The sequence below is a fragment of the Terrapene carolina genome, unplaced genomic scaffold (assembly GCF_002925995.2).
Source record: "Terrapene carolina triunguis isolate 2854851 unplaced genomic scaffold, T_m_triunguis-2.0 Scaffold194, whole genome shotgun sequence".
Classification (NCBI taxonomy): domain Eukaryota; kingdom Metazoa; phylum Chordata; order Testudines; family Emydidae; genus Terrapene; species Terrapene triunguis.
Window position 1 is genome coordinate 3599775 of NW_020664545.1, and position 13379 is coordinate 3613153.

General features: G+C 46.9%; 1 protein-coding gene across 3 annotated transcripts in view; it reads right to left on the minus strand.

The window, feature by feature from the left end:
• Positions 1–611: 611 nt before the first annotated feature.
• Positions 612–13379, minus strand: part of GNG7 (G protein subunit gamma 7) — a 129103-nt gene continuing 116335 nt past the window's right edge. For all 3 annotated transcript variants that reach the window (XM_026655087.2, XM_024204455.2, XM_029912264.1), the window contains 2 exons: positions 10748–10866; positions 612–6617 (listed from right to left, as the gene is read on the minus strand). In XM_026655087.2, the coding sequence (XP_026510872.1) occupies positions 6492–6617; positions 10748–10828 (207 nt within the window). In that variant the 5' untranslated portion in view covers positions 10829–10866 and the 3' untranslated portion in view covers positions 612–6491. The remainder of the gene's footprint in view (positions 6618–10747; positions 10867–13379) is intronic.

The window sequence follows — 13379 nt, forward strand, 5'->3', positions numbered from 1 at the left end:
GGGAGCTGAACTAGATAATGGAGGTCAGTTCGCCTTTGCTAGTCTCTCCAGTTTCAGTGATTCTAGGAATGGCGCAGCGGAGGATTGCTGCAGGGAGCTCAGCGCTGGAGTGCAGTGACTGAGTAGGGGCTGAGGAACCTCACACTGCACTGTCTAGGCTACTGCCCTCCCACACGTCTCCTGCCATTTCAGTTAGAAGATGCGCTTTCACTTCTGCCCCGAACTGCTGTGTAGGATTGTTGCTGTCATATCCCACCCCAGAGCTGCTGCAATTCTACAGCAGCGGAAGAGATTCCTGTAAAGCACTTCGGGAATTTGGGGCTAAAACCTCCACACTACAAATGCAAAATGATGCTGGCTAGCCATAGCCAATAGTAACAGTCTCTTCAATTTGGTTCATACTGGGCCAGATCCTCAGGTAGTGAAAACTGGCACTGAAGTTAATGGAGCTGCTCTCATTTTCACCAGTTGCAGATCGAGCCGGCTGTGTTTAGTCTCTGGTACCCTGGCATTCAAGATAATACTCTGCTCAGTCTTCAGGAACTGTGGCTGGCTAGCAGAAATGGCTTCTCAGTGCAGGTGGCTGTACGAAGGATAAACAGCATACCAGATAAAATGAAAAGTGAGCCTTTTTATTGTGTTATCAATTCACTTTTTAACAACAATTCCACAAAATATTAAACACTGTGCAAGAAATTGGTCTATGGCACACCAGAAATAAAAACCAGAGATCCAAAAATGCAGACATTCTGAAGAACCTACATTACATACACTGATTACTTCCTAAAATACAGTTTTTACAACCCTTGATTTGCATTTGGCAACAATATCAGAGTTTGGCAAAAAAAAATAATAATCAGAATAATAAACCAGAGAAAGAAATGAAGAGCGCGAAGTGTCAGACGCGTGGCTTCTCGGTTTGATGACGGAAAGGCGTTATTTTTACGCTAGTTAAATAAAGTTGACTTTTTAAGTTCTCGTAAAAGGAAGAGGGACTTTTGTTTCCCAGAACTGGGCAAGGAGTGATGAGTTCCCCATTAGCATTTCCGAAGGGCAATGAGCGGAACACTCCACACACAGCTGGAACGTGAATTGAAGGAGATGGACACAGTGCTTGAGGCCCAGAGATCACTACAGTATCAAAGGGGTTGGCTTTTTCGAAGCACCTAGAGTTCAGTGCTCTTGTTTGTCACGGGGCTGCTGCGTGCCAGTGCACCAGAGTGCAAAGGGGGCACAGAAGCAAGCACTGCTGCTCGGTCTTGTTGCCAAGTTGCTGGCCTGCTCTCCTAATGGATACGCCTGGCTCAAACAGGTAAGGATGCTGGTCAGAGCTAGGTACGGAAAGCTGCCTTTAGTCTAAGAGGAACAGGACCAAAGATGCATCCTGGAGAGGCAGAGCACTGGAGTTACATTTATAACGAGGGGGCTGTTTAAGGGGGGGGTTGGATGGGAAATACTCCCAAATCCTCGGCAACCAAATGTCTGGTTTCAAGTACAGAGACCATCTATGGGGAAGGCCGTAAGGGACGTTCCAGGAGCGGGAGAACTGCCTGATCTTTCCAGCTAGAGGCATCATGCAGCCTTCGTTCTTGTGTCACTAGCCGGTTTGTTGGGGCCTAGATACTTGGCACACAGCAGGGTAGCCTCCTGGCTACTTGCTAGCCCAGCAGGAAGCCCTCCAAGAGCAGGGGGAATGGGCTGGCCTAGAGATTACATCCCTCACCTGTCTATTTTGGGCAATAGCTTCACCACATGCCAAAGAAACCTCAGGCCAATTTGGGCATGTGTTCGCCACCCAAAAAGGCCTTTGTGGAGTAAGTGCTGAGCTGGCACTGGCTGGCTGGCCACAGGTTCAGCTCACAATCTTCCTCCCCCCTTTACATTTCGGAGCACTTAAAAAGTCCTGAAAGTGTCTTTTTTTTTTTTTTGGCAAATGCACTAACAAAGTACAAGCAGCTACTGTAATTTGCACTTATATTTATGCTATACAAAAACATCTACAGTATGATCACCCATTTACTCAGACAAGGAAAAACTAAAAACGGTTGAGGATTTCTCCACCTAGAGGCAAGTCACCAGTTGAAGATACATCAGATACCAAGTGGCAAGGCTCCTTCCAACCCTCCCGCCCCACTCGGCAATAGCTGTTCAGACCCAGCTGCCTTTGCCCTACCCATTCCCCTTACATAGTGCCAAGGTCTTCCATTCGCCTCCATCGGCATCGGTGGAGACCGAGAGGCAGGGACTCCTGACAGCACAGGGCATGCACTTGTGAAGGGTTCCTGAAAACGTGGTCTGGGTCAGTGGGGCCCGAGCTGCCAGCTGCCCCCAGCTTCCCTCCTCCCCGTATTCTTTGCATAGCTCTTGTGGGGAAACCACAAAAACATCGACTGTATGAATCAAAGGAATTGGCTCTTGCTTGGCACGTGTCCTGTCCCTTCTCCCCTTCCCATCTCCCCCCACCTTGTCAAATTGTGTCCTGCACCAGAAGACCATTCCCCCGCAGCCCCTCTCCACACGTGGGATAATATGGCACAGGCTAAACTCCACTACAGGTTCATAGTGAAAAGGACCACCCTCCCCGGTTATCAAACCGGCTGGCACGTTAGAGGGATTCAGACAGAGGGAGGTTAGGTGAAGGTGCCGAACTGGATATGCCAGGCAGAGAGAAAGAAAAGGAAGATGGACACTAATTTGCTAAACTATTAAATGACTGGCTGGCGGAATTCAACAGCAGAATGACCTGTGGGGGAACCAAGGGTCAGCAATTTATAGGATTACTAAAGATGAACCCTGCAGAAATGGTACGGGGGTGAGAGCTTGACTCAGGGACAATTTGGAAGAGCTTTGGGGAGGAGATGGCAGTGGTGTGGGACGCGAAAGGGCTGCTGGAAGTGGAGCGAGGGATGGCATCAACCTCAGAGGTGTAGGTTTTGGGAGACTCCTCAGGCTGTGCAAGCTAATGAGACTGGCCCATCCTTCGCTTGCGTCTGGAGTGGAGTAGAAGTGGATAGCTTCTGCAGTAACCTCTGCCACTAGCTCTCTCCTATGCACAAGAACAACCCAGGTCTTCTGGCTGACCCGGAAATTCATGCATCTGCCTAGATTGCCCATGATAGCACCATACACTGTTCTCTAACGTAAAGGAAGAATCAGCAATCTGGAGTAGAAAAATAAGGCTGGACCCACACTAGGTTAAGAACAGAAGGAATCCTTAATCTACGGGAGAAAGCCCCACTGGAGAGAAACCCAGACACCTCTTGGGACAGTGCTAATTTCCCACTACAGGAGTAACCCTCGACAGAGTTTTAAACCGCAATGGATAAAGGAGAACAAAGGCATCGCTCGCCGATTTCATAGGCGTAGCTCAGCCTGCAGGAAGCCCCAAAGGCAGCTGGCTGCCCCGGGAGAGGCCCATTGGGTTTCTCGGCTGACCGATCAAGCTGAACACTGTGCACTGGACGGCCTACAGCAAGCCAGCAGGTCACAGTGCAAGGGAGAGGCGCGGGAATGCTGTGCCAGCCCAGAGGCGTTTAACGAGCGTGCCCTGGGGAAGGCTCATTGCAGAGGGAAGCAATACCCGCCCCACTGCTGCCCACTTCCTGTGGCACACAAGCGAAGGCAGGGCAGGAAAGGGAGTCGGCAACTCGTTATGAGACTGCTGGCTGATTTCAGGACTGGAACCCAGGGCCCTTGCAAAGGCCAGTGGAAGGTCAAAGTTCCCTCAGCTCAGCACGAGGCCCCGGAAAGCCAGGTGAAAGCAGCAGCCCGACGTACGGTACGTGCGGCAGTTTGCAGTAGTGTTACAAATGTGATTGTTTTAAAAAATTGTTTAAAAAGGCAAATGATCATGTAATTAAAAAGCTGCCGACAAAATATGGGGAACCCGTGAGATCAACAGAGCGCGTCCCTCCTGCATGCCAGGCGCTCCCGTCCTGTCAAAAGCCGGCCCTGTCAATCAGCTGCATGAGCAGGTAGAGTGGAGTGGCATTCAGGAGAGGCAGACTCCGATTAGTAGGTCCCCCCTCCCCAGTAGTAAATCTCAAACTGAAGGGATAGAGATTGAGAGTTACTCCCCAAGCAGCCAGGCACTGGGTGCGCACTGAGTGGTAAAGAATCTAAACGAGGTTTCTGCCAAAGGGCTGGTGTCAATGACTCTGCTATTACCCCTACAGATTTTAGCCTGTATTGTGGCACTAGCTCCCCCCTTCCCCCACCTTTCGTTTCACTCCAAGTAACTGCTGTGGGATGGCATGCCAGGATCGCCAATCCAGAGCACAGCCTGGGCTCCGGAACTGCCTTCGAGAGCGTCACACGCTGCAACGCTTTCCCCTTCCAGGAGCGCCAGGGATGTAACCGGGGTGCAGTGCCTGCCTAGGCTGGGCTCAAGGCAGATCCCCGGTTGCTCGTTTTACTATTAAAAGGTGTGTGCAGTCTCCATTATTGATATGGAAGTCTTCCCTCCCCCAGACTGCACCTCAGAAGAGCCCAAACCCTCAAGAGTTCCCATGAAAGCTCAAACCCAGGTTCTCCTCTAGCTTTTCTTGTCTAGCGCACAGAGATCAACCTGGCGACAGGAAGCATTCTCTGGCCTGCCATCATTTGAGGGTGTCAAAAATGCAAAGCAGTGGGCTTCTATTGAAGGCCTGGACATTTCAAACCGACCCAAAACACTGGGGAAATGGCTCAGTGTGGCAGGCTTCCTGGGATTCCGTATCGGAGGGTTTTTTCCTTCTCATCCTGAACACAATCTGGACCCACACGTGGCAAGGATATGTACAAATGGACACCCTGTGAGTCAAGTGAAAACGATTAGTACTTGCGCCTTGAATTTGCCAGTATTCGACTCCCATTTTAAATCAGAAATGAGCAATTAGTAACGGTTCTGCAGCCTCGGCAGCTTGTTCATCCCTCTGAAGTGGGCCACTCCCCTGCTTCTCCAGGTTCTCCGTAGAAAGCTAGGTATTCTCTTGGAGGACGAGATCTAGGCCTGACTGTTTAGATAAAGCCCACAGGATTGGACAGGTTCTCTTATAAGCTGGTAAGCAAACCTGCTGCTGGGCTAGAGGACTGTTCAGAATTCTGCTGTGTCCTTATAAAACGTTCCCAGCATGCGCCCCATGGCAACAGATCTAACTACACGGGAGAGGCAGCAGTACTTCCCTGAGCTCTGATCTTTCTCCCAAGCACCATTTGGGCTGCACTGCAGGGGAGGGAGTGCTCAGAACCCACACGCTGCAGCAAGGATCCACAAAGCAGATTAAAAAGCCCAGTTGTTATTACTGTCGCTTATATCCTGCAGCAGGTGACACAGGCAAAGGAGAAGCGACTACCTCCCTTCCCCCTTGCCTGCTCTGTGTCGAGTTTGTTCCCAAAGTTGCAGTGCCTGTAGTTATGTGGGTAAATGAAAAATGAGTTAAATTTCATAGTTCCAAGGGATGGGAACTGTTGGAGTTAATACTTTTTCCTGACAGCCTGAAACCGCCCTGCTCCTCCCCGAATAGGTTTGAATGCAACAGATTCATGTTAATGACTAATGAGAGGGAAGGAGAGCTGGGAGGTTAATAGTGGCCAGTTCTAGTGTTTTGGACCTAGAATCTCTGAATGGCCAGGATAGAAAAGTGGCAACAGGATACTGCAGAACAGAACGAATCCCTCAACACCGCAATTCTGCTAGGAAAATAGTGGCAACAACACACAGAACTAAAAATCCAAATTGCGACCAGAGGGTGTAAACACCCACATCTCCTTTGCCTTGGGCAAAGCCCGACTTAAGGAGAGTCATTTCATTTTTCATGGCTGATGAGTTACTCTACGAAGTATACTCCCCACAATGGGATTCGTTTGTAACAAATACCATAAGATCATATGATGCTTCAGAACCACATGCCACATTTCATGGAGAGAGAAAGTTTCATGATTTCGTTACACATTACAATGCAGCTGCCAAACACTTTGCTCTCCCTCCCCCACCACTAATTCTGAATTGACTAATTTATAATATCCATTTTTAATGTTTTTTTTGTTTGTTTTTTTTTAAAAACAGCCACCACCACCCTCCCCAAGAAACAGAGCAATCAGACTGAAATTCTTTGAATACGTCAACTGGAATAATTGAATCAAAAGCACACCCAAAGCTTTGCCCAAATACTTTAAAAGGTCAAAACTCCATCTTATTAAGAGGCCATGAATCCCATTGGCAAATGCAGTTAAATTCTTGTTTCCCCCACCACCCTTGAAACTAGAATTAGTATTAATAATGCGCCCGCCTGCCCTGACGGTTTTTTAAATTGGAACCCCTCTCAGTATGGAAACCGCCCAGGAGCAGCCGAGCCCCTTTCTGAACACTTCCAATTTGAGATTTGAAGTTCTATTTGAATCCAACCTTTAGTGTTTATCCCTCTGCGCAGTTTTAAGTGTGGGACTTGGTTTAAATCGATACAGAACGGTGCCCTGCCTGAGAGTGTGTGCGCACGCGAGAGCGAAGAAAGCTATAGGATGATACAAGGCTTTTTGTCCTTAAAAGGATTCTCCGAGGCGGGAACTCCAACCAGCAGTGGGTCATTCCTGGCATTTTGCTCACAGTAATTCATTAGTTCAGAAGATGCTTTGGAGACCTAAATGTTCAGAGAGAAAGAACAGGTTTAGTGAGAATGCCTTGGATATCCCCACAAACTCCCCTCATGGGCAGCACTCAACCCACGCGGCCTGCACCAGACCAGCTGCTCTTAAACATTTGAGTTAGAATACTTGCTGCACATCTGTATAAGGAGGGGACAGAGACTGGAATTTTAGTGGTGGTGAAGTTACAAGTCCAATGTTTCACTATGGGAACTCTACAAAACCAGAAATAAAAAGGGGAAATGAGCGTGGAAAGAAATGCTTAAGACTCAGGTATAAAAATAAACTGAAGTGTAAGGGAAAACTCTCTCTCTCTCTTTTTACTAGAACGAGAGAGAGAGATTGACTTTTTAAATTATTACTTATGGGATGGGGGAATATTTCTGTCATCTTTCAGGACGTTAGGAGAGAATACATGCCTGGAAGTGGTCATCCTCTGCTGCTAAAAATGGAGGTTTTGAAAACCACAGCACTGAAAGCATTAGAAGCTGTTACTTAAGATTCTGCTTATTTTAGTTCAGAGATTTATTCTGAGAACTTGGAACCCAGAGTAACAACCCAACCAAGACACTAGATGGAAGGGCGGCTAACTTGGATGCACCTTTTAGTAATTAGAAGACTGGGATACGTGGTTAGGTTTAAGTCAGGGAGGTTTCGTCAGCTTTGGAGACCATACTTAACACTGTATCCCTTGCTATTGACTTAATAGCTGGTTGTACATAAGGCTAACACAAAACATACAGATTCATCACATCACACGGAGGTCTCTTCTGGTCCCAGATGTGAATTATTCATATTTAATAACTTTATTCTAGGTTTCTATTTCAGCATCAGATCGTGCCATTGCAAACCCTACCCGCAATCACAGACTTAAGAAGGAAAAGACCTATCAAATTTAATTCCATCCCACATCCTTGGGTAGCACAATGGTCCTTTAATTTGCTTTTTAGCACTTTGTGCACACCATGTACAATTGACCCAAGCAAAGGGGCTTCCACTATTGCCCTTGGGAGAGGATTTTAGTCTAACAGATCTCACTGATAGGAGTAATTAAGTAAATAATTATGAGGAGGAAGACAGCCTATACGATACCCTCACCCCAGGATGCAGTCAGGATACATCCTAGTACAGCCTGCAGAAGAGGAGCTTACATTGGAAGATTCAGCAATTTGGTGCATTTCAGTTTCTAAACTTTCTAGCAACAACTCAGTGTACAAAGAGCCAGAGGAAGGCTGGCCTTGTGCTGGAGGCACTGGGCTGGGACTCAGGAGATCTGGGTTCAGCTCCGGGCTCTGCCACAGACTGTGACTTTGGGCAACTCACTTAATCTGTGCCTCACTTCTCCAGCTATAACTTTCTCCTACTCTCTGTCTTCTTATAAGCTCTTGAGGGCAGGGACCATCACTATTTATTTGCACTGCACCTAGGACACAACCGTGGTTGGAGTCTCGGAGACTAGTGCAAGAATACAAAAAGAGTCCTGAAAGCCTAGGAGTCATGGCAGGTTTCGAACATCAACTGTCACTAGCCATCCTGACCAAATATGTGGAGGGGACACTTCTGCAATCAGTGACCAGGTCAAACCTCCAGCTGAAATCAACTACTCAGACATGAGGCTCTAAGGAACAGTAATGACTCCTAATTCCAGAGCAAAGGGAGGGGAGAGAGATTATCTTGACAGGAATCTGACAGTAGGTGGCTTGAAAGCCCTGGCAGTGATCCTAAATCTTTAACTGATCTATAAACAGTTGAAATGAACTGAATAAGGGAGTAGGAAGAGAGACAACGGGGATAATACTTAGTCCTGTCACGAGCACAGGGGACTGGACTAGACGACCTCTCGAGGTCCCTTCCAGTTCTATGATGCTAGGTGATATTCGGTACTAGAGGTGTGAAAACTATAGAGGCTGGATGGCACAGTGAGTTATTCATGAACAGGAGAGAAGTGTGCAATCGATCAGCATTGTGATGCGCTGGTGAAGCATAAAACCTGCACAATGTCAGGTCCAGCTGAAGTCATTCATTGCCCTATTCTCTGAGTATCTAATCCTGGAGCTGGGGGTGAACATACTGCCATTCTCCTCTCCCAACTCATTCAACAAAATGTTGGCAGTGGAGCGTCAAAGGACTGGCATAGTATTTGCATTTATCTTCATAGCTGACGTTTTAGTAATCACTCCTCGAGGAAGCCCACCTTTTTCTCCCATAATAGAAATAGGAGTTCACCCACATTTATTTGCAATGCAGATAGACATTTCACTCATTTTAGTTGTGAAACATCCAGAGAAGAAAACGGAGGATGTAGAAGGGAAAAAAAGATGTGGGGGAGGGAAAAATCATGTGCATCTGACCCACTCTCTCACAGGACCAGCAGATCGATTGCTTGGACAGGGCTTGGTTTGTGGCTTTAAAAAACAACAACAACAAAATAAAGTTGGCCTAGACAGCACATCTTCTCCATACATGCTACATAGTGGTATGTTGCAGTCCCACTGCTGTTGTTCTTTCCCCCAGCAAAGGCTCTACAATAAGCACAAAGGCAGGTAACTATACCCACACCCTTCTTGCTCTTCACCACACATGGTTTTGGATCTGAAAGTCAGAGACGCTTAGTAATACTTGGAGACTCAGCAATGTCTGTGCCAGGGAGACCTGTAATTTGTTGTGTCTTCCCCAAACTGGCCTCTCAGATCAGTGCATCACTGGAGTCTGGAAAGTGGTGCCCCTAAAAACAGCTACAAAACCTCAGGCTGGATTTAAAAGAGAAATTCCAAAGCAGAAGCAGCTTCCCCTGCCCATCAAAAGCTCAAGATGATGAATCTATCCCTGCAAGAGTTGCAGGAACTGACAGTCAAAGAAAACATTCTTCAACCAGGAAGTGTTTAAATCTTAAAACCAGGAGGAACTAATGTATATTTAACCATAGTTTTTACTGTGTCTTTCATCGCCATCCAAAGGCTTTTTTTGCTCTGCTTGCTGACAGGAAGTGATTTTTCATGAACACTTCTCTGCAGTTACCCAGCCAGCCACCTCCCCTCCGCTCCCCGGGAGCTTCACTTCAAGCCACTGACAGCAGAAACATTACAACCTTTCTGCCCCTAAAAACCAGTGCATACAAAGCAAGTCGTTTTCCAGATTAGAGTGACAGTGCTGGCCATCTGGACAACAAGTGCAGTTCTTCCAGGGCACTAAGAATGACCTTGTGTGTCTTGTTCATTGGGGTGGAGAGGTCAGGAGAGTCACAGGAGATGACGGAGTTTGTAGGCAAGGATAAGGAATGACTGAGGCCAGCGCGGCCAGTTAGTACAAGGTGCTAATGCACGAACTAGCAGCTGCATCCTTCAGCAGAAGCTGCCCACAGGAAATCACATGCTCAATGGAGACACTGCAGCCTCCCGGAGGGCTGAGAGGAGCATGGATCCCAGAACAGAGTAAAATCCTTAAGGATCCACTCTCACACCCACCATGCCTCCTGGGAATTGGAAAGAGGGCGCAGAGGGCATATTCCCTGTGCCCAAAACAAACTCTTCAAGAATGCCGTGATAAAATGCCTCAAATCAGACTTTAATGTGCGTGTGTGTGTACAGAGATGTTACATTTGTTTTGTATTCGAAGACACAGCAACGACAGAGAAACAGCTGTGCAGCCAGAGACCCTTTGGCAGAGATTGTGAACTGTGTTCAGGCAGGGTAGAGAGAAATAAAAGTTGAGATGGTTTGTGCAGTACTCATTTAGGAAGCAGAATTCACTAACAGGTGCTGCAAAACCCAAGTCCACTGAAGAGGTTACAGCAGCAAGTGCCTCTGCTACAGGGTGCTTTTAGTGCAGAGCTGAGAGAATTGGTTCTGCCCATAGCATGACTGTAATGGTGACTGAATGTTTTTCCAAACAAGCGTTAACAGAGCAATATGCAGCCGTTAACAGAGGGGCAATATGCAGCCATTCCCAAACGGTGTTTGTGCACAGGAGTTAAAGGAAACTTGCTAGCAACAGGCATTGATTCAATAGCAACATGGAGAGGACCTCATTTATTTTTTCGTAGCCCATACTGGCACAGGCTCTTCCACTCCTCCTAACCACTGAGAGAAAGGTTACTCGTGCATGATACTCCCAATCCCCTTCTCACCTTAATCCTCTCAATTCCAGCCTCGATACGGAGCTGCTCCACCAGCTTCCGGGCCTGGGCTATGTTGTTAGTCGTTGACATTGTCTGCCATCAGTTCTAGCCCCCAGCACTTGAGAACGCTACGACAAAGCAAAATGAGAGAGTGAAAGGTTGGATTTAAGAAGCAAAAGGTTCACTCTGTGCTACATCCTCTCAGAAAGCTGGACAGGGAGAGTCTTAAAACAGCAGGATTTCACCTTCTTGTCCACTTCTTGTCTTCTTCACACTGACCCTGATAAGAGGTCATTGTTCAGAACTGCAACAAGACACCCATGTAACCATTCTGGAAGAGATCCCATGTACTACGTTGTGATTTTTCCCCAAGTTCCCTTTATTAGATACATTTTGAAGAAAAGGTAATTCCTGTGCTCCTGTTTATATATTATAAGGGTCTTTTCAGCAAGGGAGACACTTACTACAGAGGAAAGTGAAAAGACTATGCAGAAAGTGCTACCAAATGCACAAATTAAACAGACTGAAAAATTAACAGGAACATTTTTTCAGTTATCGTAGGTGAAACATTTTTAGTTAGACGAGTCTCATGGTTTCCTGAGGTTCCCACTCTCCTGGTCTCTTTGTTGTGTTTCCCTGTTGTCTCATCTCATACTTAGACTGGACGCTCTGAGGCAGTAACTGTTTCTCTGCTCTGTGTGTATGGGGCCTCGCACGGTGGGGCCCTGATCCATGATTAGGGCCCTTTAGCACTAGCACAATACAAAACAACATACATTACTACCACCACCACCCTGCGATTTTTAAATGGGTGCCTTTGAAAAGCAGAGTAAGAAGCTCAAACGTCTCGATAAGGGAGAGGTCTCCACTGGGATCTGAATTTAGATGGATCGTCAAGGAGCAGAGGAGACCCAAGGAGGTTCTTCCAGATTGCAGGAATGACAAGGGAAAAAGCTCTCACACCAGAAAGGAGCCCAGTGCTAGACAAGAAGCAGAGAAGCAAGTCAGATGAGCTGATGCAAGGCCATTACATGGATATTTAGAGCACGTGTCTCAGATGAGGTCTTGCAAAAGAAGGACGTGAGTGCACATGAAAGCCAAGTACACAAGAGCAGCGCCAGCGGAGGCGACATGTTTCAGAACAGGTGGCAGCATGGTCCAGAGTCACAGAAAGCAACATTAAGGGATTTCATTGTCCATTTTCTGGAGTGTGACCTGCTCAGCTGCCCTGGGATGGAAGGTCCAATGCAAAAGGGACTGAGACCTGGGTACCATCAATGCTGCAGAAAGTCAAATACACTGGGGGACTCTTATGCCATGGTGAGTCTCCACCGCAGCTAGTATTGTTTAGCTGTGCAGCGCAGACACAAGCAAGGTTTCAACCATGCTACCGCCTTGGATTTTAAGGTGGCTGCAGCCTGGCTCAGAACAAACATGGTTCCAAGGGGCCGCAGAGCAAAGCTGAGGGAACAATTTAACTGTCCAGGACTACTACATTCATCCCGTGAACGAATTTGCAGAGCAGAAGCCAGTTATATTCAGGGCAGTCGAGGCAGAATAATTGAATGCCCTTTTTTAATGGCCAGAAAGTAACAAAAACAATGTTGGGTGCTATCTACTTATCGGCAGGTTTATTCAAATTAAAATAAACCTCTGCTACTGCCATCCAAGTCTGTTGCTGATGAGCGACTTGGCAATCCCCTGGTGTTCAATCACGGACGCAGCATGTAATATGCAGTAGTGTTACCCTCTGCCACAGTTTCAGCCTGACCCATTTGGCAAATTTTGCTCCCTGATACCAGCCACTGACCAGTGCTGCTACATTTGTATTACCCCAGGGCAGTTACAGAGGGGTCATCCGAAAGAGCCTACTGGGCATCTCCTGACAGTGACTTATCCACGAGCTGAAGGAAACTGTTGGGAACTGAGACAAGAGGGAGGGATGGTGTCAACACTGCCTCCCTTCTTGCAACTCCTACGCCAATTGCCAAACCCCTGATCATTGCAATTGAACTTAAAATGAGACCAAGCACCAGGCTGGAGATGAACCACACTCCCGTATTTCTAGTCAGCCACCTACGGGAATCCTGGTGTGCTAGCTTTAATCCACAATTTTTCCAACTCAGACAGCTTCAAAGCAGACACTAAACTGCTCTTTTTAAGAGGGAAAAACAGGCATCTGTCCTGCTTAAAAATATCCCTCTCAGTCTAAATATAGACATTAAAAGGGTGTATTCTAGACCAGAATGGCATGCTCTGGGCATGTTTTGCTTGGCAGAATTGTGCAATCCTCATTGAACTTTTAGATCCATGACAAATTCTACTCATGAATTTCGTTTTGTAACATCGAATGCTGAAGAAAAACAAATGGTGTCTCAGCCAACATTACTAATTCTATTATTAGACTACTCCCTAATGCAGTAGGGAGGAGTTTCTTTGGAAGTTTCTTTCCCTATACACTAGAACATATCAGTGCAAGGTACCAACCCTTAACATACTGTTACTGGAGAATTTGTAGTCAACAGTATTTTAAAAGAGCAGGCCAAGTTTTTTTTTTTTTAAGCAGGCGGAAGCAAGTCAGCTCATGTAGAATTGCTGGTTTCTCAAGAAAAGCCGCAGAGAGACAATCCAGGTGGTTCAC